At 36.9% G+C, this 25600-nt stretch overlaps 1 protein-coding gene across 5 annotated transcripts in view; it reads right to left on the bottom strand.

Moving 5' to 3' along the window:
- DPYD (dihydropyrimidine dehydrogenase) overlaps positions 1 to 25600 on the bottom strand; it is a 360191-nt gene that overhangs the window by 287004 nt on the left and 47587 nt on the right. For 4 of the 5 annotated variants that reach the window (XM_042805542.1, XM_042805516.1, XM_042805526.1 and 1 more), the window contains exon 3: positions 25160 to 25242. In XM_042805542.1, the coding sequence (XP_042661476.1) occupies positions 25160 to 25242 (83 nt within the window). Of the gene's footprint in view, positions 1 to 24957; positions 24980 to 25159; positions 25243 to 25600 lie in introns of those variants that run through there. The other variant, XM_033000426.2, reaches the window with a different exon arrangement.

Genomic DNA, 25600 nt, shown 5'->3' with positions numbered 1-25600 from the left:
ATAGCCTATCGTGTCTCATAATATTTAATAGAGTAATCTTGCTGCAAGTCAGAGCAGCAAGAACAGAATCTTCCTTGTTCTTATAATAAACCACACTTAGTCTTTTTCCTAACTCTACAGAAAATACTCTCTGAGCATTTCCATTGTGTTACAATAAATAACCTGAACCTGAAAGGTGAAAGGTGTAATACTAATGTCATGTACTGACATAACTCAGAACTTTAGTTTTTTTCATACTCTTATAAGTCAATCTACTTCTACAGGAAAAAGAAAACAGATTTCAGACACAGAAATCTGACCCTGCAGGCATTAGGGGTTTGAAAATATTTTTTAGTGGGTGAGAACAATTTCTCACATGTAGAGCACACTTATAAAACTTATTCTGCAGAGAAGATCAACTTCTATTCTTGATCTCGGTCTACCAACACAATAGATAAAGCTGACAATTGTCAATGTATAGTCAATTGTCCATTGATCTCAATGGGGTACTACGCAAAACTCAAGAGAAAATAGACATTACATATTAATAAATTTATAGATTATCATCAATATTTGTTCAGTGCCACATTATGATACTTCAGCTCACTTGGGGGGGAAATACATACCTCTGCCTTTTTGAACACTGCTTTATTGTACTGTGTTTCCCTTTCATTCATTCCTCTTCATTGCCTTAGTATTTCTGAATCTCTCTGCTACAGCTCTCACTCTTCATTGCAGACTCCACTCTCAGCCTCTGCCCAGTAGATCCACTGAGATGATTGCTTGTTAAACAAATACATACACCACACATACTATAAACTAATAATACATACACCTAATAGCAATCATTAGGCCTTACAAAGATTCATTCCAGTGCTGTCAGAGTGGGAAGCAATATATACGCATCTCCCAGTCATAGGCTGCTTTCAATGCAAATCTCCACAGCAGCTTCTAAACCAGAGATTACATTGGGATGGCTCCTATCATAAAATATCTCTTTCCTGTGGTCCATGGCCAAGTACTGTATCCAGAGGAACTATTTTGAATACTTAAAACTAATACTGAAATTATGACGTAAAAGAAGGTATTAGATGTGTGTATTTAGAACTCAGAGAACACAAAACTACATTTCATTTTTACTTTGAAGGAGATAAATTACCCAACCAGTTAATAATCCAGTCTCATTTGAAGATTTTGAATCAAATTCATAAATGAAGAGTGAGAGCTCAAATATGTCTAATCCAGGGAGATTCCTGGAGGTTCCTGAAGCACATGCAATTACTAATACAGCTCTTAGACTCTCTTTGCTTCTCCTCTCCCATTAGCTTACACTTGTGAAAAACAGAAGCTTTTGTGTATGAAACTGAGAAGAGATGGGAATGGGTACATAAAAAATACATGTGGATAGAATCTGAGGGGAAGCGCGGTCCAAACTGCATCCAGCTATCCAAGACGATGTCCCCTTGTGCTGTTTCTAATTCATCTCAACACAAACACAACTAGAATGATAACACTTATCTTGAGAATTGCAATATACCTAATTGCATTGCCAGCAGAATCAGGATTACCTTTCCTCAAATCATGCAAGTGATTTGAATTACAGGCTCAGGCTTATGTGCCATTCTGAAGGTACAGTAATAAGATTTGCTCTTCTCAGTTCCAAAACTTAAGAGGGATTTTAGAATATCCTACCTTCTAAATATTACTAGTATAACCACTCATCCACACACTTAGCTTGTATTTTGACTGCTAGATCTTTTCTGCCATTCAGGTACATGCTACTCCCTTTCCATTAATTCAAAATGCAAGTATTAAAATAATCTTTCTGACTATTGTTTCACCTGCAAAGGCAAGATTTGGGTTTTGCATCCCCAAAGTTTACTAAAGCTAACTTCCAGCTGCCCTTCTGTGCAATGAAGTAGTTTGACCCAAGTTAGATGCTGAGGCTCCAAACACACACTAAATGAACAGAGTAAGTAGGGGTATACCTGAGAGATTCTCAAAAAACAGCCAATATACTGGTTGCAAATAATTTAGTTGCTTAAATACCTAACACGGCTGGAGACCAACCAGAGCCATGTCTCTCTTTCTCTGAAGGTTATCACTATGACCCTGCTCACCAAGGAATAAATTTAAGCTTTGCTTTTCCATTTGAAAAAGAAAAAAAACACAGTTCCACAGCAATCACCATCAGACAACCAATGGTTAAGCCCTGAGCTGTAGAAGCACTAAGTTCAAGTGTTTACTCAAAAATCAGGAAGAGCAGGGATTTGAACTCACATATTTAATATGCCAAACATACTTGCTAAACCTCTAAGCTATTAGCTTTCAGCATCAGATACTTACTAGCTCCTTCTGTACATCTGGCTTGGTTAACCTGGAGGGACTGAAGCGGAATAGGAAGACCCACTGTTTGGAAATCTACTGTAGAGTTCAGCATTGAGAAGCTCTTTCATTGTAGAGTGTCATAAGAACTCTGGCAGCCTTTAGGTGCTCTCAGCCTTTAGGAACTTACAGGGGCAACTCTTAAGTGACTTTAATAATTACCCCCAGTGACTCATAACTACCAGGTATTTTGTCTGACCTGGTAATCTAAAAGATATTCTCACATGTTAATAGTCTTCTCAATATAAAAATTGATTAAATAATCAGTCAATTTCTTTGAAAAATATATACTTTTCAATAAATTTGAAAAATACATATGTTCTGTTGAACAGATGTAGAGTGTTTCAAAATCACATTTCCAGAGAAAAAAGGTCCAAATGGATGCTTCCAAGGATTAAAACTAGACATTGCATTCAGTAGACATATCTGTTTCTACTTAGCATGATATGAAGAGCTTTTAGACACTGTTTTGGTGCTATATATGGTACATTACTCATTCTGAGAAATAGTTAGCATAGTATTTTACAAATGGAAGAAAATAGCTACTTGCATATACATTTGTGATTCAAAGCCTTCATTTAAGCAATGACACCCATCCATCACAAGTATGCCACAGTACATGCTTTTTTAAAACAGTTCATTATATACAATGAGAGAATCTAAATATCCAACATGTTTATAGCACATCAGGCAGTCCTTCTAGCACATCAGCCTGATGCTGATGTTGGACAAGCTCCTGATAGCACATCAACCATTCCATCATTCATTAATACATCTCTGCAGATTTCAGAGATGGATGATCTTTCCTTGGCGGCCAGTGCAGCTTGACTGTGCCAGACGTTGCCCAATTTGACCTCTAAATCTTAGGTGAGCATGCCTCAGTAAAAAAAAGAATAAGAATTCATTAAGTATCTTGTTTCCTTGACAGCACTATAGAAGGCATATAAGGAATTAGAAAAGCCAACTATTGTATGTTTATATTAACTTATAATAGTAAAGCTGTTACAAAATACTGTTTTATAGAATTACATTTTTTAATAAGTTGCTACTAATGGTAGCAATTTGGTTTTTTTCTCAGCTGTTCACCTACAGATAGGTACACTTGACAGCTAAAGGCAGACTATTTCTATAACGCTATGAAATTTGACAATCCCACTACCACCACTACTACTACAACCTCTCAAAGATTCCAGTGTGTCCATGTTCTAAAACTAGTAATAGAATGCAAGAAAGCCACCCAGATTTTATATACGTCCATGTAAACGTCTTTTAGTTTTGAGGCACAGATAAAACATAGTCTGATCTGCAGTGTTCTTGTTAAAAACCACCATCTGTCAGAGATTATCCTATTTTACACAGAGGGAACATGCATTAATTATTAATCCTACTCTTCACAGAAACGTACTCACACAAGATCAGGACTATCCATGGTGTGACAGGAGTATTAGTGTTCTTAGTAGGTAGTCTCTGGATGAAACTCAGGATTGATCCCTTGAGTACTTGCAGCAAATGAACTGCTTCAGGGCAGGTCACTGGCCACATGGCAGGGCATCATCACAAAAGAAGCAACAGCTGAATTCCCAGGACCTATTTCCACAAGCCAACATAAATACTATATACAGTATAGACACTACATTTGCAGAAACAAACACTATGGCCCTATGCTGTGCACACACTGAAGCACATGTTCAAGTTTAAGCACATGAATTTGACTTTATTTAAAATTAAATGCAAGAGTAAGAGCTTTCTCAGTGTTGGCCAAAGCACTTTGCTGAGTCTTCCACGTCGTGAAGAGAGGGAATTCATAGATGTAAAACTGCACACTGATGTGGCAGATTAATTCATCCACAATGAGAACCTGATGATATGAAAAATAAAAAGATAAAGAAAGCTCTTCATAGATCTTAGTGAGGGACAACTGAAAGGGATCATTCTTCCCCAAAGAATTCTCTAATCACTTATTATTTTCAAGGGAAGCTGGTAGAGATCACATTTCTGCTCTAAGAGAGTTTTACATATTTGGAATTGTTTGGGTGTACAATGTCATAGATTGCCTTCAGTTAAAACTTCATTACCACTGAGCTTGTTTCCTTGGTCAGTGGCAAACTGACCAGTCAATGCATTTTACAAACAAGCTTCTTGCAGGTTTTAATGAGGAAAAACGTAAAGAACACTGAGCAAAGCAATTTGAAAAAAAAAAAAAAAAAAAGAAGAAATTTATTTTTGCCATATAGAAGTAGCTGATATGAGACAGCAACTTGTAGCTCTGGACTGTATTTGGTGCAATGGATGCCAGAACCTCTATCTTACTATGAAAAACAAAAGTATATTCTTGATTCCCCAAACAAGAAATAAGACATGTCAGAACATGGAGGACTCCTCTGGATAGATAGAAAATATACTAACGTCCAAAAATCTCAAAAGCTTTGATGTAGTTTCTATTTTTATGGTAATCTTTTATGTTACAATGTCTGCACCTTTCTGGGCAAGGAAAAGGTTAAAAATCTTTCCTTCTAAAAACAGAAAACGCTCCACTGAAAAGCTGTCTAAGCTGCCAAGCATGGAGGGATAGTACTCCAGTTGGAACTCATTACAGAGACAACATAGGAGAGCTGATCCAGCTTTTTATTTACTGTAGAGGCAGAAATGACATGAACATCTTTCTATGTAGACCTAGAAAAATATGTTGGCCCTGAAGCCAAGGATCAGAACGTTACCAACCCTGCCAAAATGAAAAAGGTTATTTGTTTTTTTAATTTAGCAAGATTTGGCACTGCTTTATGTATTTTCCCTAGAGAAGAGGAACTATTTATATTCTTCAGAGCACTGATCATAATTGTTAATTTTCAGTGGCCCAGCATAAAGAAATAGTAGGTTTATTATTCTGAAACAAGAGGACCACAGTTTTCAGTCTGGTAAGGAGAGACAATTTTGTGTAAAACCATTTTAAAGTCTCTTCCAGTAGGTGGAACTTCCAAGAGAAGTTACTTTTTTCAAGTAAGCACATGTCAATGTCTCTCAGGGTCAGGGACTGTGACAAACAGGAAGGGGCACATGAAACATAACTAAGGACTTAGCCCATTCTCCCATGGTTCATTTTTTTCCCCTGGATAAAGTCATAGCAGAAAGCACCAAGTGGTGAGCCAATTGTAAGAACATAAAAATAACAGGTGTCTTGTCCTTTGATGTCCTGTCCATTGACACTCCCAAGAAGGGATTTTACTTACTCTTACACTACCATTCAAGTACCATGCACACTCATCTGTACTTACAATACATAATATAGCTCAGGTGGTATTCCTAGATCAGATTAGATTACGTTGCCTCTGAGAGGAGTCATGAGAACCTGTCAAAGGACCTTCCCAGGGCTGTGCTTCCAGACCTCAGTTTAGAGGTTTAAACTGACTATGTGGCAGGACAGTGACTCAGCTATTATGTAGGTTTTGACCCTTTGTAAACCACCAGGTCCTAATCCGCTTCCCTGGCAGGCAGATCTGGACCTCAGCTTCCAGGCTGCTGCTGCTGAGCACCTTAACCACTCATCAGCCAGCCAGAGACTGGAGGAGAAACTGCAAGATCAGTCTGGAAAGTCATAACCTTTCCAACAGCTACTCCATAAGCAAAGGAAGAAAGATTACATTACAGGACTTGGCTCAGTCCTTCTTAACTAGTGAGGTCATAGTAGGCCACGTAAGGAACAAAAAAAGTATATTGAAGACAACAAAAAATTAACAAAAACACAGAGGAAACGAAAGGGGACAAAACTAGCTGGTTAACACCAAAAGAAGCCCACTCTTTCCTCCTGTGTCCCCATCAGGGTATCTGAAACTGGTTACCAGGGGTGAGGGGAAAGAAATCCATCAAATTAATGGGCTGAGATCATTCCCTTATTGAAAACGCAGGAAGACAACTAAGCTTCCTTGCTGTTTTAAAACAACAGATGTGTCCCATGCAGCACAGAATTGTCATTATTTGTCTAGTAAATCTAAGAAACCATAAATAAATTACACTAAAAGCAATACAATAATTAATGCTACCTATTTGGCAAGAAAATTATTCTTAATTATTGCTCTATAGTTTGCCAGGCATTTTTATGCAGGCAGTTTTGGAGATATATTGTATTTAGGTATTAATGAAAGAGTCCATCATATAGTTCAAGTTTAGATTCCTTAAAAAAACAACCCAACAACTTTATTGTATCTACTTATATTAGAAAACCTGTCACTACATAACACTTATGCTGAGCATAACTGCTTGTTTGGATCATCAGGTATATGAAAGACAACATTTAATTTTTATGATTAACTTGAGCTTCTTGCTCGTTACTGGCAACAGCAGAAGCTCCCCACAGTCCCACAACTGCCCACCCTGACCTTCCCACTCCTTCCAAAATCAGGACAATGAGCACCTCTGGCAGCTCTAAACCTTTATGACTTGCTTCCACAGGCTGACTCCTAACAACAGCATGCAAGGATTGCAGCAGATTTTCTACAAACTCTTAATAAGACCAAGCTGTTTCTTTCAAATGAAACTTCTATGTGTTATATATTGCTACACCTGAGCAATAATGTGGCATTAAAGATTGACTTAGCTCTTCAATATCTAGAACTGATAAAAGTGGAAGATGACAGGAAGAAAATTTTTAAACAATCATATTTTTTAGAGTATTCCCACAAAGTCTTCCTGACTTCCATAATAATTAGCGACCTCTTCATACTGCAATAAATACACTTGTCAGCAAATCTCTAAAAAGAGCAACAACCATACGATAAACAGGAGTCATTCCATGAAGCTAGTCCATTAATTACCACATACTCTTCCACTATTATTCATCACATGGATAATAAATGAGCCAGAACATAAGGTTTATTTATCTTGTGATTACTTCCCCCTAGATTGTCAGTTGCAGAGGTTTTATGGTACTGGTATATTCATCAGTGCAAAACCTGGGCAGGTTGTGTTGACACAAAAAAAAAATTCAGAACATTGAATCAGAAAGAATCAGCACTGCTTTTCGAGTGACGAACTTACAACTATCAAATTTCTGAAAAATACCCCAACTATTGCTTTAAATGCTTTTCCTTCAGGTGCAGCAATTCGGAAAGACAGATCAGTGAGAGCTTCATGGAAGGGACTTTTTTTTATCAATTTATATATTTCCTACTAAAAGCAGAGTACTTTGCTGCAAGACAGCACACTGCTTTGTAATTTTGCAATTACATCGCTGTCTTTCATTAGTTTTAAAGAAACGGCATCAGAAAATTGTTATTTTGAAAAACATGGATAATATATATTGGAACACTGACACACAGCATGGGTCTTTTCTTTACATCCCATCGTCATTTGGATGTTATCCCTACTCTTTCAATAGCTTTGCTACAATTCTCTTTGTAACCTCAAAAAAAACAATATTCATGTAGCTCATTCATACAAGAAAAAAAAAAAGGTATAATTGTTGTATTTTCACACAAATTTACAGCATATCTCTGCAGCTCAAATCTTGGTGATGCAGTACAGTTATGCATTTTAGAAATGCTCACAGACACAGACAGCTCCTTCAGAATATTGTTCATATTTATTCCTTCACAAGTAAATTCTCACAGAAGCAGGCTTATCAAGCTGTTCTGTATTTCTGTCGATGCAATATAACATGATCTAGGGAAACAGATTCCGTTTGCAAGCTACCTCACAATTTAAAAAATTACTTCCAGTTTAATTAAAAAACATTTTTTGCAAAAGAACATCTGACAAGTCATTACTAAAATGAGAAAACACTTTCTCCAATTTCATTTTTTTATATACTATAAAATGTAAATTAATAATTTATATGAAAAAAATAATCAGTATCATTCTATTAGAATTATTTGTCAATGAAGTTTCACTAAATGCTAAAATATAAACAAAACTTTTCCATCACCAGAATTTTGCCCTTCAGGGAAATTCATCTTGCACTCACAATTTTGATAACAGTGAGTTATCATACACATACAGGTTTTCAGTTGGTTATGGACTTATTTAATCAAGTTCCATTTGCTCATTGTTTTCAGGCAATAGTAACTATGATGCTTTTCTAAATGGCATGTCTCAAAAGTTTTCTTTCTTTAGTATTTAAACATTTAAAGCTCTGGAATTCTCAGCAATTTAGAAAATCTAGTCATTAGCCAGGTCACTAAAATAGGAATTTTAAAAGAAGCGTAAGATGAGCTATCTATACACAACTGCAGGTTGCATACCTAAACTCTCTGTAGGAACTTTTGAAAATCTCAGCCCAAGGATGGGAAGAAAAAACAAACACACACACACACCCCAACTCACATAGCTATCTTTCTGAAAATATGTAACCTAACCTGCAAGCCCCAAAGCACACTTATTTCTGTTTCTAACAAAGTGATGCTAGGAACACCTATGCCAACTTCACCACATTATGTGACCTTCTCGCCTTCTGCCATCATTTAAGTCTCAGCAGCTGCTTTGTCTTTACCAGGGTCCATTTTTCAGGGTCAAAGATACATTCCATCTTATATACTGGGAGCAGTATCTTAACCTTGCTCCAGAAGTTTTTTCCTACATATCAGTATAAGAATATACAATGTAATCAAACATCTCTTTACCTGTCCCTTCCACCAAACAGCCTCCATAAAATGGCAGGAAAGAAACCTGAAAAAGTCCCTTATTAAAAGTAACTAACCCAAAGCTCCCTCTTTGAAGGAAGATTCCCACCTTCGTGCTGGAAATAATGGAAAAATAACAGCTTGATTATTTTTTTGTGAAACTAGCACACATTTGCAGATCCAATTCCAGGTCGCAATGGACAGACTGTAAGGGATTTTGGTTTTTAGTCTCCTCAATGCTGCTTTTCCCTTTTTCTCTCTTTTTTTTTTTTTTTTTTGTAAAGATATAACCATATTTAGATTTCAATTCAAAGCACAGCTCTAGTTTATAGTACATAAAGATGTCTCTGAAGCACAAAGTACTGAATCAGAGAAAGGAAAGCACATCCCGTCCTACAGTGGTGACATGAGTTATTTGCATAGTTGCCACAAAAGTAATAATTACACTGTAACTCAATGGGAACAATGGTAATTTCACAGTAGCTCATGTTGTTGTTATCACCCTATATCCTGATAACTGTGAAATTAATTTGTGGCACCACTGTATGTGTCAGCTTTAAGCTGTTCCCTAGGTAACATTACGCTGCCATAGAGAAGGAATGCTTGGCAGTAAAATGGGTAGCAGCAGATTGATTATACAAAAAGAATCTTCCCTCTACATACAAATAACTTGGCAATCAGAGAAGATGATGAGAAAAAATCCTTCCCACTGCTTTTTTTTTTAAAAAAAAGAAAACCAAAAATTAATAGAGTTAATGGTATTAACCATTATGTATACATTGTATACATTGGAAGAATGCAAAGGTAAAACAAAATGAGCAAACCACCAGATTATATTTAGTGCCACTGACCCATTGTTCTAACCGCAGCCAATATGCAGCATAAAAATGCTGAAAATTTCTTTTTCCTTATTCTAGTCATTTCCCACGTTAACCATTAAATGGCAATTTTAAATATAAAAGTAAATATACAGCACTAGGACACAGTCCTTTTGCCTTCAGAACACTCAACATTATTTTGCAATACTACTGCTGCCAAAAAGGAGCTCCACACTAAATATAAAAGACAACACTTTGCCCCACAATGCATGCAAATGCTTACAAATTTACTGGTGAAAATTCAGTGCCACAATAATTGAAGGTCTGGAAAACATTACATCATGGAATTTAAGGAGGGAATTTATTACTGATTGGTAACAATAAACAAAACTCTGAGTTTAAACTTTCCAGTCATTCTGCTTGGTAGAGCAGTAGGTATGAGGTTTTGGATTAAAGAAAGATGCCATTTAATTTTATAGAATTTATATATTTCTTTCACTTTTAATCCAGGCTTATTTACATAGCATTAGAAACGCATACTGTAAAGCCTTGCCCTCTTGCTGTATGTTTGTCTGTATGGAAACAGGTGGAAAAAAAAAAAAAAAATCACAGCATGTTACATATACAGACTCAGTGGTTCAGCTAGAGTTTTGTTACTGAAAAAGCGGCAGCATCTCAGTGTCAGCACCAGTCATCAAAGCAATCCAAGGTGTTGAGCAGATACTCTGATCCAGGATATCCAGGGACAAATATGTTTTGTCGCGCTGTAGTTTTGATCTTTCTCTCTGACTGATCCTCCTTTTGTGATTGCTGTCCCCAAAACCCCTGACAGGTAATGTTCAAATGTGGGTTTTTTTTTTTTTTTGTTTTGTTTGTTTGTTTTTCCTAATCCAAAAATAGAGCTCTCAGAGCTCTGAAAGCAGCTGTAAGAGCCTAAAGACAGCTTGGACAGTCCCAAATGTGTATTCTTCATTAAATATTGGCACATACTATGCCAAATTATGTCACTGATGCAAGGAAAATTTTCCCCGCCTTATACTCAATTATTCATCGGAAAGGCACTCTGATCATTGCCTCTATCGACCCAGGAATTCAACTTACATCCTTTGCCAAATCAGCACATACCCTCATCTATTCCACACTCACACTTCTTACACTCCCCAGTGCATGAGTCAATTCTGATGCACAAGGACTCTTAAATGGAGACAACGTATACAACACACATTTGCAGTCAGCAAGCTCACTATATTAACTGCATGGAGAATTTGCCGGTGCTCTTAAGGCTGGTAGGAATTACTAAGGGATATCAGTACTGATTGATCCCCCTTTTCAGTCCCATTAATAACTGTCTGCAGTTATCTTTGCTTTGCTAGACCAGTGCGGAGCCTTAATGTTCAGCTAAGTCAATGGTCATTTTTTTTTCCACACGCCTGACACTACTTCTGCCACAAGGAGCATGGGCCAAGCCTGATGGCTGGCTTTTTAACCCATGTGCATCTCCTCTGTTCTTTATTTTCTTTTATACATTCTTCAGGTGTCAGTGCTGAAACAGCTCCTATCAGTTGGAACAAACACACCTCCTGGAACGACAAATGCTGCCAGTGACAAACAACCTTCCATTTGCTGGATCAATGCTGCCAAAGGCATTCAGAAATGCTTCAAGAAAGGTGTATGTATGCATGTAACTGAAGATCTTTGGAAAGCTTTAGACGCTAGTCGCAATTACTGGTTTTACTGTAAACCCAAACTTACTACCACAGAGAAAATGTCTGTGACCAAGAAGTGTCAGATACTCTTTTTAGAAGGCTGATTGAAAAATGAATAGTGGAGATTAAAAAAATGCCCAAAATGGGGAATTTTACCTTTATAAACATTCACTCAAACCAGGTGCAGTACAGCTGGTATTTTTACCTATGATAGCTTGTAACTAACTGATGTAGTCTGAGCTATCTGTGGTTCACAAGAAGAAATCCTAACATTATTTTTAGCATGCACTAGTAACCTCTGTACCGAGACTGCTAATGAGGCTGAAGATTAACTCCTTAATTGTGAACTATTTGCTAATACTCCATAAGTGGTGGCTGTTCCTCATCGCATTTGAAACACGCTGAGATATACCATAGAGCAGTTTATAAAGCTACTCCCATGCTATTTTAAATGTATATATTTTGCTGAGGACTGTTCAAAATTGTAAAGAATATTAATGTATCTTTAAGACACTTGTGGTGGGTCGACTGCCACAGTACAACAGTGATTACTACTGACTTGGGGAATGGCTTTAAAGCGATGTGAAAATTAGTTGAAAATGAGACCAACTGCAAAAATCCTAAACAATTCCTATCCAACCCCTCAGGTCTCAACAGCAAAGTCACTACCAAAAAAAGATGCCTTGCCATCTCTGATTCCCCCAGCTGCCAAACTACTGATACATTGCTAGCTCTCTGGGCTTCAAAAAGAAATGAGACAGTCTGTTGATATTATGCATATATTTTCATTTTAGATCTTATTTCAGATATATTTTTCCTCAAAAATTAGGACTTTTGTGGAGGAAAAATTTACATCATATGACCAAATTAATGAGGTAGTTCTTTCCAATTTCATAAAATTTAGTAGGGTCTTGGAAAAAGAGTGTACATGATCTCTAACCATACAGAAATTACACTTGATTACTAAAATCGCAATGCCATAAATGTAGCATCTACAGAGAAGCTTGTTCAAATATCTCTAGAATACCATAATATCTTGAAATTAAGATATAAAATCCTCACAATGAAATGACATCAAATACATTTCATATGACAATTGTCGCATACATTCAGCGAGAGTTATTAGCCAGCACACGAAGTCTTAGAATAACTTCCATTGCACTTCCAGCCAACTGTAAGCTTGACACATTACCTTGGAAGAATGCCACATTTTTCCCGCTGTGCTAAACTTACTGAAACAAATAGGAAAGCAGCATTGCTGTGTTACATCCCTGCTTTACTATTGTGTAATTGGACCACACTACAGGAACAACACTTTATATTACAAACATTGAGTTACCATTATCAACTTGTGGCTTCACACTCTCAGCACAAAAGCAATGAATACTTGTCTTACATCAAGAATTAAATGAGTATGATAGAAGAGAAAATATTAAGAGAAGTGGCATTTCAAAGTTCTGTTTGCAGTTATAGTTTTAAGACAAAATAAATTTTATATGTTATGACATTGCTACACTAGCAGGAGAAAGAATGTTTAGCAACGCCAATAGCAAAAGATTACTCAGGCCTTTCCAATTTAGGGGTAAAGTCTTCACCCACCCAGCATACCCAAGTAGAATAAAAGAATAAAAATTGCTCACAGAAGAAGGAAGTACAGGGAGATATTTCCACACTTACTGAAACACATCTAATTCAAGTAGGAAAGACAGCAAAATATTTATGTTGTATAGACCCTGCTAGTTAAATGGCTTCCTGTATTAGAAAAGGAAAATCAGGGATTTCATCTGCAACTGGGTGAACACTGATCCTCTCCAATCTCCTGGGATATTAACCAGCCTTTCCCCATGATTTTGGCCACAGAAGAATTTATCCATAGAATGGCTACATCTCTAATAGCAGAAGATACCCTAGAATTACTGTATCTACAAAAGCAGCATGGCCCTGCAGTAGAGGGTATCTACAGCAAAACAGCTGGCATTAAGACCCAACATAACCCTTCCTGAAATACAGGTAGCGTTTATTTCAGCCTGGTTCTGACCCCGGCCTGTAGGCCTGAGCAACCGACATGGGCATCCATGTCCCTTCAGCTTCCACGTCACAGCTGCCTGTGCTGGCTGGCTTAGAGACGGCACAGAAGTGCCCACCGGCCCCGAGCAGGCCCCGCAGCCGCAGCAGCGCGTCCCCCTGCCCGGGCACACACCGCCCCAGCACACAGTGCCCCGCTGGCTTTGCACAAACGTCGATGGAGTCAGTGAGGGTGACACAGAGACACCTCACAGCTAGGCCGTGACTAAACATATGACTCTACAGAGGAGCCACTGAAGCTTGGCTACATCTACCCCAAAAAAAAAAAAAGTTACGCCAGATGCTAACAGCTGAAAGTTGCATTCAAGGAATAGGACTCAGCTGTTTTGTCTACTGTAGCCACACGGCTAGAGATACACAGGCTTAGCCATGTAGGCGCAGCTCTCAGTGGAAAACGCTCAGTGGAGCCGGAATCTCTATGAAATATATAAAAATTCCTATTTAAGTATTTTTTAACTTCCCTGTATAGTTCTTTAACTACTGGGAGAACAATGCCCACCCCAACTAATTATTTTAGCTGAGAGTAAATCACAGTTGAATACACTTCAGGACAGAAGAGGATTAAACAGCACCAGCAGTTGCCACCCAAGTAAATTTGCAATGGGAAGACTGAGGACCCTGCAAGGCACAGCCCAACATCTAACAGCCAGCCATGAACCAAGCAAGACCCTGCAGGTCCCTGGGAAGCAGCAACTGTTTTACACATGCTCAAGTGCATTTCCTGTTCACTAGAAAAAACACAGATAAGCAGGAAGAACTGCTCTGGAAGCCCCTGTGTGCTTAAACAGGAAGACACGCCAGGAAGGAGAAAAGAGAAAACTGGTGCAAAATTATTCTATAAATATATCTTTTTCTATATTAAAAATACTCCTCGAAGTGTGTTTTCTTGCCCTTTTGGTAATACTGTCAGGTAGTGACCAAAACCATTTTTTTTTCCCGCACATTACCAAATACAAAGCAAGTGCTTGGTTAACACTAATTAAAACTGACAAATGTGGGAAAATTTTCAGTAGGTAAGATAACAATATAAGTATTAGTAGTATTGAACAGTACCACTATACACGACTAATGAACAGCAGTAATAGAAGTAATAGTATTTACTAATACAGTAGTAATTATTAAATAACAATATTAAATATAGTAATTATTTTAAAAAGTAAAGTAATAATAGAAATATTTAAAACTATTAATAAATAGTAGTAAAAAAAGTAGAAGTACAATTTAAAAATATTTTACAAAACCTTATCAGCTTTAAAAGATTATTGTATTGTAGTGGTGTCAGATTGTAAATCAATGTCTTTTGTAAGCATTCTGATGGAAATCACATTATAATTCTTTCCACTAAATTCTGTTCCACACGCAGATCCATTACCAGAACTCATTTGAATGGGTCCAAATACTACGGTGATATTCAGAACTGTTCAGGGTTTATTTTACAGAAGAAAATGCTTTTTCATTTTTTCTTTCAGAAAAAAAATCTTAAAGTTTGGTATTGGACTAAGACAGAACTAAATGCTCTAGATTGGTCAAATAAGCTAAATACATACAAATTGAAACTTACGTCAAACGCCTGCTGCACAAAGAAATCTTCTCACTGCCAATATGCTCCACACATTACAAAGCATGTCCTAGACAAGCAGGACTGGGCATTCAAGGTGCTGAGAGATGCTGCTCAAGATTATTTAATTTGTTCCTTGATTTTCCAAGACACCTCTAATGTTTGTCTCTGTAAGCAACTTCGTTTGCACAAATTGTTGCCTGAAATCTTAACACTCCTCACTCCTAAGGGTGCTAAAATTTAGTAGCCTTGCTTTAGGTGCTAACAGTGAAAGTCTCTGCATGGTACCCTGAAAGACCTGAAGCAGTCTAGGGCTTTGCTGGATGACCACCACCTTTTCAACAGCAAGCTCCAATAAAAGAGATTCTCCTGTAAAGTATCTGTGTTCTTTAGAGATGAGGATGGAAAACTGTTTGTGCAAAATTTTGTAGCCAAGTAGCTAAGTGTGTGGTACTGATTCCAGCTTATCTTCTCAACAACTAATTTATAGAAAAAATCCAATACACTGTAGAATCTTATTTTCAATAAACAGGTTGATTCCATTGGAACACTAAACTTAAATAATCTTTCCTTGCTTTCCCAAATAGCCTCAAGTAAATAAACAGAATTTAAATTCAGAAGTCTCCCAGGGAAAAGCAGATTCATTTTGATGGAAGTTAAATATCTTGGGGCACAGCTGGACCCACAGTTTAATCTCTGAAACACCCTCACCCCAATATACAAAACATTTTCTAGGAAAATGGATGTTTGCTCTTACCTCCAAAACCACAACAGCAAGTATAATGTAAAGTTAGGACTCCTGAGAAGTAGGAAAAAAGGTAAGTGTAGCTAGTAATATTCATTATAACCAAAGGGTTCTAATCACACCATAATCAGAAAATATAATGATGACCTGGTCACAACGAACATACAATGCAAAGACACACACTATCTAATAAAGCAGTTTTGAATGAAGACTATATTTTACCTCAATCCCCTAGCTTTGCTTTGTATCCTGAACTCCAAGGACAATGTACTCAGAGATGCTCATGGCAATACAAAGCCATTTGACTTCAAAGGACACCACAAAGGAGAGAAGAAAAATTACACTAAGAAGTACAGTAAACGTCTGAAAAGAAACAAGTGCAGATATATTTAAAATAGCATCTGTAAAGACAGACTGGTTTCTAACTGCACACAAAACAGAAGTTACCGTAGGAAATGGGGTTTCTTGAATACACATTGAATGTGGTACTCTCAGTAGGCTGGCTACATTGGAGATTAAATTCATGACTTACAAATAAACAGCATGAGCTTCGACAGGTTGAACTAAAACATCTGACTCCTTTGCCAAAGCTGTAACACACCCAGCTTCTGTGTACTTCCCAGACTTTTGTTATGGTCTTACATGGTATAAGCTACCTTCTAACCAAACCATCCAAACTCCTGGAAAATAAAATCAAATATCAATAATGTACAGAAAGCCATTGCTCATGGCAAGACTATCAGAAAAAGTCAGCAAATTACCTTCACTCATCTCTGAACCTTTTTTTTTTTTTCTAATTTTTATTTAACAAATCAAAACCTTTTTCAAAGTATCTAGGCTGATTAAACTAAGGTACTCATAAACCTGCCAGTCCATACTGTATATATAATCTCTAGCAATCCAGAGCATTTTTTCCCTGATTGTTAATGGTAGCAAAGAACAAATTTTAGGAATATTTTATAACCTCGTATTTTAAAAAGTAACAAATAGGGAATATTGAGTGAACAAGATTCTGTAGTGCAATTTTCTAGTCTAACAGTTTGCAGACAAGCAGCTATTAGTCACTGAAAGGTACAACACTGTACCCACTGCATGCCATCTTTGCAGTCTTTGTGGTAAGCCATCTGCCACAGTGGTTTTCAAAATCTCTTTCACCACCAACATCAGACAACATCTCCTGCAGTTTGCTAAAAAGCAAAATTTTGACTGTTATCCAAATCTTTTCTTTAAATCATAAAACTAAATGGTTCAAAAGCAAAAGCAAGCTCCCCGTCCTTGAAGTGAGAGAAAAGTGGGTTTTGTGTTCTCTCCTCTCTGAAATATTTTTTGGGAATGGTACACATGAATACAGCAACGATGTGTTTACTATACACAGACCAGACCTGAAGCATCATTCAGTCACTGTAATACAGACAAGAAGGAGTATGAAAAATATCCAACGTTTTACCAAAAACGTTCATGTAAGATCTTGCCTAAAGCACACTTCAGTACATCAACAAGTAGTAACTGTAATGCAGTTTCCAAAACCATTAATATTATTTGTTATTTTCCTGGTTTACTAGATTGCTTGCTATTTTGCTAACAATGCTTTTGTTCTAGATGCATGCATTGTTTATATACACTACAAGGCATAATTCAGACCTCTGATGTAAAGTAATTGTGAATCTACATTGCCAACTGGAATTACAAAAAAATTCAACAGCCTTTTACATCTGCCAGTCATGAATGTCATCAATGCACAACTTTAGGTCAGTTAAAGTTGCATTTGTTAGCTTATGCGAGCTAGGTGACTAAAGGAACATTGACATGAAAATGGTCTAACTTATCTTGATCCCCTCCCCCATAATATCTAAAGAAACAAGCCTATCCTCTGTCTATGTCACTAGATCAAAAATAAATTACAATTCATACATTAAAAATTAGAAGTTATATACAATATTTTGAACAATGTCTGTGCAACTATCAGCTGAAATAAACTTGGAAATGTAATTCAGTATCAAAATTTCTGGCCAAGGTGTTAGGAAGTTGATATTCAGCAGAACAGTGCATCTCACGATCAAGCTCAAAACAAGACACTTTATAGTTTGATTTATATGTTAAGAACATATAAAACAATGCAATTACATTCTAAAGTGCAGAAGATAAACATTATCACTAGTTCCATAAAATCTACAATATGAGTTATACCTGTGACTTGAAACAATGGACTTGTCATATATTAGAACTTTCATTTTTTAATTGTAAAATATATTAAGTGCTTTAATTCTCCATGTAAATGATACAGAAATACAATGCAAGTTCTAATAACTAACACAAAAATAATTACATTAATGTCACAGTTTCCTATACATTCTTGGTGTAACAGTTCAGCACAGTGTCTGCCTGTAGACAGAAATTATTCCATTGTGGCAAGATCTAAGCAATGCATCCCAGGCACTGCTAGGTCCCCAGAGGGTGGCTAGTGGGTGACTCAAGAGTTAATTAGCCAACAAAGAGCACAGTAAAATTGCATGAACACAGAATCTTGTTAGTGCCACTAAATAGTTTTTAGCACTGAAGCAGCTTGTTCAGTTGTAGCTATCCTTACAAAGGCCTGTCCTGCACTGTGAAGATACATGGCTAATATTTAGTCAGTGCAAGTGATGCTGACAATCTGTTTGAACTGTAATGTACACTAAGGATGATAGTGAAGTTCTGATTTCAAAATGTCACTAAAACCAAAATTAAATTAACTTCTATTAGCCACATAGGTCTTTACTATGGAAGTACAACGAAAAGTTTTCAAGTGCTTCTAATACTTTGCACGTATTCCTATGCAACACCAAATGTAACTAGCAACACTAGCATTCTGCAGCATCTGCTTATTTTCATATGCTATTAATAATACAGTAAATTTATAAAATTGTCAAGATACATATCTAGAAAAGAAATTCTAAGGGGAGCATGGCCTATTCCCTAAATTCCAGTTTTGTGGGGTTTTTTGTTTTCAGTCTGAGAACATCTCTGCTGTTAATTTTTTTTTTTTTCTTAAGGAATATCTCTAAGCCAAATGTAGTCTAAATAAAAGTCTAAATGAATAAGCCAATATCAAAGTGGTTAACCTAAGCAGTATGTCCTCTGGTATGGGGGGGTGTTTGGTGTTTGTTGGTGAGACATCAGAACATGTGCTGGTCACCCAAGAAGACAAAGTGTCATTGCACTTTGGAAGCAGCACAACATTTTTCTAAATACATATGAAGCAATCACTTGTATCTCCCTTAAAAACATGCCCCAAGCAGCATTCAAATTATTGCACTGGAGAGAAATGTAAAGATAGAAGGTGGAAGAGAAACTTGAACTTACTCCCTCAGTCCCAAATAAGCACACTAATCACAAGGCTAGTGGCTACTTTGGATCACTGGAATTCACTCTGAAGGCTTCCATCTCCCCAGAAGATGAAGGATTTCTTTGAATAGATGATCTCTGAGAACTGGATCAGGAATCCAGAAGCAATTACCTTTACTCCTCCTCTTCACCTTCCCTTTCAACTTACCTGATATCGGTCCCATCTCTCAGAACAGCTTAACAATACAGGAAAGCAGGCACACTTTTAACAGAACATATTTCTCATTCTCCCTATATTCTCATTTCTCTAACTAGACAGCTCCATGAGGTGGCTTTTTAAACTGGGAAAACAAAGTTGCCTGAAGCAGAACCAGAACATGAACCTGTATTTGCCACATCTTGGGCCAGAGCCCTAACAAGTTGGTTTCTAGATATTTTGTAGTTTGTGCTGCAGACTTGTTTTGCTCACGTCTTTAAATCCCTAACTTTTACTCTGCAAACTAATGAACACTTGTGAAATCATGGAACTTCTTACAGTGCAATTTTCTTGGGTTTTGCCCAGCCATAGAAACTATTTCTCAAATACATCTGAGAGTCTAGACCATATTAAAAGAAGCTTGATTATTACTAAACCCAGCTTACACAGTTGTCAAGACAACAGTGAATATCATCATTAACAGAAACTGTTTCTACCACACTGGAAATCACAGTTGAAGCCTCACTCTCATGTTCACATTATCCAAACCCATATGCAAATATGCGAATGCAAAAGAAAATTCCAAATGAACTTTGGTGTCTTTTTATACCAATCCAAACAGACAAGCAAATTTTCTCTCCCCTTTCCCACTCTGAAGTACGAAGAAATATGTTTAAATCTTCCTTTATTAACAAGTCTGTACAAAAATACTCAGCTTTAATTTTCACTTGCAAAGCTTTCATGCATACTAAGTCAGTCAATGTTCACAGGATAGACCGTATACATATTCACCTACAAGTAGGACCCATTCACATATTTAACATCTCACCAGTCTTACTAACAGATTGCTCACTGCCATAAGCCATCATGGTGGTTTACAACTCAACTGATAAGTAAACAATTGCAACAGCAGAAGTTAAACACTATGGTTTCACTTGTCTGACACCAGGTTAATGAAATCTACACTAGACACAGGCCTAAAGCATAATACTAGTATAGTGTTCAAAAGCAATCCATCACCTACGGGAGTGATTGGTACTCTAAAGGGTTGGGCTGCCATTCAGAGGGGCCTCAACAGGCTGGAGGAATGGACCTACAAAAACCTCATGAAGTTAGGAGAAGAAAAGGAAAAAAAGAGACAAGTGAAGTCCTGACCCTGGGGAGGAACAACACCAGGCACCAGTATGGCCTGGGGACAACCATCTGGAAAACAGCTTTGCAGAAAAGGCCCTGGGAGTCCTGGAGGACAAGCTGAACATGAGCCAGTCCTTGCAGCAAGAGCAAGCAGTATCCTGGGCTGGGTTAGGTAAAGCGTCACCAGCAGGTCAAGGGAGAAGATCCTTCGCCGCTGCCCAGCACTGATGAGACATACCTGGAGTGCTGTGTCCTGTGCTGGGCTCCCCAGGACAACAGACACCCCGACGTACTGGAGCAAGTCCAGCAAAGGGCCACTGAGGTGATTAAGGGACAAAAGTCACAAAAGGAGAGGCTGAGAGAGGAGAGATGTGGGGATATTTAGCATCAAGCAGAGAAGGCTCAGGGAGGATCTTATCAGTAAGTCTAGATACCTGATGGGAAGGAATAAAGACAACAGAGCCAGACTCTTCTTAGTGGTATCCAGTGAAAAGGTAAGAAACAACAGGCACAAGCTGAAACACATGGAATTCCAGTTTTAAAAAAAAAAAAAAAAGCAGGGGGGAAGGACATTGGGTTTTTTGTTTGGGTTTTGTTGATGGTTATTGTAACAATGTTTGCCCAGAGAGTCTGTGGAATCTCCATCCTTGGATACAGACAAAACCTGGCTGATCCTGCTCTGAGCAGGAATGCTGGTCTATAGCAGTGATCTCCAAAGTGGAGCATGTGGAAGACAATCCACTTGGACGTAGGAAGAAAATATGTTTTGTATCATTAGTAAGTACAATTTTTAAAAAAATTAAGTAGTGTTTATTTCATCTTGAACCTTTCTAAATTTCTATTCTTGTGCGTGATTTATAATAAGTATAATATATTAGTACAGTGGTACATGTATATAAGTTATAAAGAAATAAACATACACATATTGAGGGGCTTAAAAACATTTTGCTGGTGGACAATCAAAAAAGTCTGGAGACCACTGGTCTAGATAATCTCCAATGGTCCCTTCCAACTTCAGCAAGTCTGTGATTCTCTCTCTTGATAACAACTACAGATGCCTCTACACAAAGTGAGTGAACTGATTCAGTGGAAAAAAAAATTTTACTTTCTGCCAGCTGATGTCTGTTGCTTTCTGAAAATTTGTCCTTCACCTTGTTAAACCCAGTAACTCCATAGACCTTATTTTCTTAATTGATATGAATAATTGGGTTTGGATTTCTTCCACACTTCAACTAAAAGTTACTTTATAGTTTGGGGGATGGCTGGGGGGGATGTGTTTTCATTGTGGGTTTTTTTGGTTTTAAGACTCCTCAAGGCTACCTTACCCTACTTTCCCACAGGAATGTTTACCGAAGCAGTCCACATTCTGGTTCTATCACCTATGAAAAGACTACCAGGGTCAGCATCCAGCTAGCTATACCACTTCCTCCTCCTCAGATACTTCTCTCCTCATAGCAGCCAAACCAGTCTGAGCTCCTTTAAATTTCCAGATGAGGTTTTACTGAGGATCAGGATACAGATTTTTTACAGTGATTACATACTTTGAACAAATTGATCCGTGTTTAACAAAAGCTTAATGCTCTTACGTATATACACCTATAATGGCAGGTTACACATCTTTGACATTTTTCTGCCAAGTAACTACATAAAATACCCAATTAAATTATCATATATGCATTCAAGGTATGTAAAGCAATAGTCTGCCCATTTATAAACACCAATTAAAAAAACTAATGCATTTTTATTGTTTACTTAAGCTTTTCAGTTGCATTAAAATATAATAATAAATAAACCATTTGGAGAACATTAACAAAATAAGCAAAACATCAGCTGAAATGAATGCTTTATGATTTTATGTGCAATCATAAGTAAAACAAATTCTTACAATACCACTCTTTATACACTGAGTAATGGCAAACTACTATCAGCTCATTATCTTATTCAAGGTCTAAAATAATATATGAAGTAGAACTAGAGAAAGTTCATATGCGCTATGATAATTTCAAAACCCTCAGAAAGTTTATTTTGCATACATCTATACACATAAACAAGAAAGATGATTTTCATGTAATCTTTAATTTGAATACCATTCAGCTTCTGAAGAGCTGTAAAAAGAACAAGACCCTTCTTGGATACTAGTGTTTGTTTATGCAGAGCACAGTGATACTCATAGACTAGAACTGCACTGAAACCCATACTAAATTGACCATTTTTCTCAAAGAGAAAGTTAAAATGGTAGGTCTCATTCCAAACAGGAACACTGGGGGAAAATGTTCATTGTATCTCTCATCTGGCAGACCAGTAGCACCACTCTGGGAAATCAGAGAGGATTTGGGCAGGCTGCCCACTCAACTTAAGGCTCATCTGAGATCCGCATATATCCGCTTAGCTATCCAGCTAGGATTTTTTTGTTGTTGTTTTCATGCCCACATGCTTTTAGTGCCTTTGTGCAATGTGCAGCCCTCTCCACATGCTTCCCTTACCAAAAGAAGGCAAGTATCTCACAATACTGAGGCCAGCAAATCTGTGTCCTCCCATGCCTGGTCCAATGTCCACTGTAGTTATGGGAAAGCAAATCGAAATTTAATCTGTCAAAATGTACCATTTTAACTATATATGATACAGATAATCTTGAGATCCAAATAGAAAGATGTAGCTACAAAGTATATGGGGTGACCAGGTGACTACATAGCATTTAAAAGAACCGTAACAGCCTGAAATAACAAGTGTCTTTTACACACATTTAGAAAAATATGTACACCTACATACATATACCTCTCTAAATTAACATTTTGCACCTTTTATGTGTTACTCAAGTGTGTTATAAAAACATATTACAGTCTTAATTTAGTAAATTGGGTATTTTCTTTACCTCCATAAAAACAACTAAGAAAAAAAATCAACTATATAATATTGACTGCAATTAAGAGAATTCCAGCACTGCACAATATCTGTCACACTTCACAATCAATAACTATTTCTCAGAATGGCTTGTACACTAGCAGAAATAGCTAGGATACAAAAATTTATGAGATAGTAAAGTGCTTTTTATTGTATGCACAGCATAGAATCATGAGAATCTTCTACACCGTCCTTGTAACAGAAGCATGACCTTTGAAATGCCAAAACTCCCTTTGCTAGCTAATGTTTATCACCAAAGAGCTGTCAGCTCCCAAGTTTTTAAAAGATTAACTCTGCTGAGTCATGTATCGCAAAACGCCGCAAACCTACCCATGGAATGTTGTTACAGGAGAGCAGCAACTTGAAATCCAATTTGTTGAAAATACTAAAAGTAGCTTCATATGCCAAAAGTTCCCAAAATCTTTATTTTAAATCACTTCCCATTTACTGGCACTACAGGAAAGATTTATGTACACAGATGACCAACCACATAGGGAGAAAACGCTAAATGTATGAAACAAAACAAGCAATAATCAAGAAATCACAATTAGAAAAGTGAATGTCATTATTTTTACAGTTATTTGCAACACTCGTAGTTCAAACGTTCAGAAAGGAAAAAATATAATTTGGAGGTAATAAGAAAGGCTTCAAAAGAGGCAGGCTGCATTTCAAGTCAGAATATCTTTACAAGCACATATTCATAGCAGTGTACATGAGACAAGCATCATGAATATAAAGTCAGTCATGCAAATAAAGGCTTTCACACGTATCCATAAATTTAAAGGGATTATGAACACAATCAAAGCAAATGGGTGTAATTAGTTTTTCAAGAAGATTTTCTTTTTTTTTTTTTCACTCTGCTAGTGCAAGTCTAAGAAGTTACTCTGGTATCAGGCTAGTGAAATGAAGCACTACATTTGCATCATTAAATTTTACTACGCAACTTTCAAAACCTTTAAAAGTACAGGTTACTACAATTTTCTGATCCACAGATAATACTATAATTAACATCTTCCTGATTATCAGTGAGTTACTTCAGAAAATCTGCCTTTGATACCACCACCTATGAGCACAGTAATCTTTCCCTTCTCTAGGTACTATAGCTGGCAAGTTTCTTTGGAGTCCTGTACCCAGATTCTCTACAGTGCAAGTAAGAGTGACAGAAGATTCACGTACTGATTAATTTTAACCTGCTCTAATAAGCATTAAGTACAACAATACGAGGATATTAAGCAAAATATACATCTCTACCATATATGAAGGACCAGATAGAATTTAACATTCCATTAGCAAAAACAAAATCATGCAAATCTGGTGATAAAATCAGAGTACACAGGAACTACATATATAAAAATCAAATCCAATTTAAAAGCAAACACAGGTTTGTTAAAACAGCATTGTACAATTGCTTTAACACTTACAGAATTTAGATGAACAATATTTTCATTCACTCACAGTTTAGTATAAATATAAAGGCACCCCTTAAGCATTTTAAATAACAAATTAAACATTTACGTTTTTTACTGTGCAGTCAGGCTTAACATTTATGCAGCTTCAAAACCAAAGTACAGCCTCAAGGGAAGCCTCTCCACTGACAAATTAATACCTTAGAGAATAGAGCTGAATGGTGGCAATGAACTCATTTGTTCCCCCAATAATGAAGAATGACTCTTTCTTTACCACATCTGTGACTGTTGCTATGGTGACCCAGACTTACCTCATTGCTTCTCGAAGTGCTCCTCGCTCACTAAGAGTCGTGTGCTTGATGTCATCAAAATTATTTTCTAGTTTCTCACAGTTCTGCAACAAACAGACAAATCCATGTAAGACTCTTAAACAGTATATTGTACATGTATTAACATTATTCAACATCATGCAAACAAAACTGATTTATATTATGTAACCTCAAATTATGCATTCTGTTTTAATTACACAGGAGTCATTAAAAAGACACTGAGAACTCAGAAACGAAGTAAACATGAATCTTATTATATGGTTGTCATGGAAATCATTTTATAAATGTTCCATAATGAAATGTATAGAATTTTTACTTTTTTCTTCTTTGAAAAAAAAAAAAAAAATGAAAACACCTAATTTTTCCTTTATCGGTATGCGAGGCTACAAAGCTACTACACACACACAGACGAGAACAGAAACC

This window comes from Tyto alba, unplaced genomic scaffold, assembly GCF_018691265.1.
Source record: "Tyto alba isolate M040663 unplaced genomic scaffold, T.alba_DEE_v4.0 Super-Scaffold_1000006, whole genome shotgun sequence".
Taxonomy (NCBI): Eukaryota; Metazoa; Chordata; class Aves; order Strigiformes; family Tytonidae; genus Tyto; species Tyto alba.
This window is presented reverse-complemented; position numbering and strand designations above follow the sequence as displayed.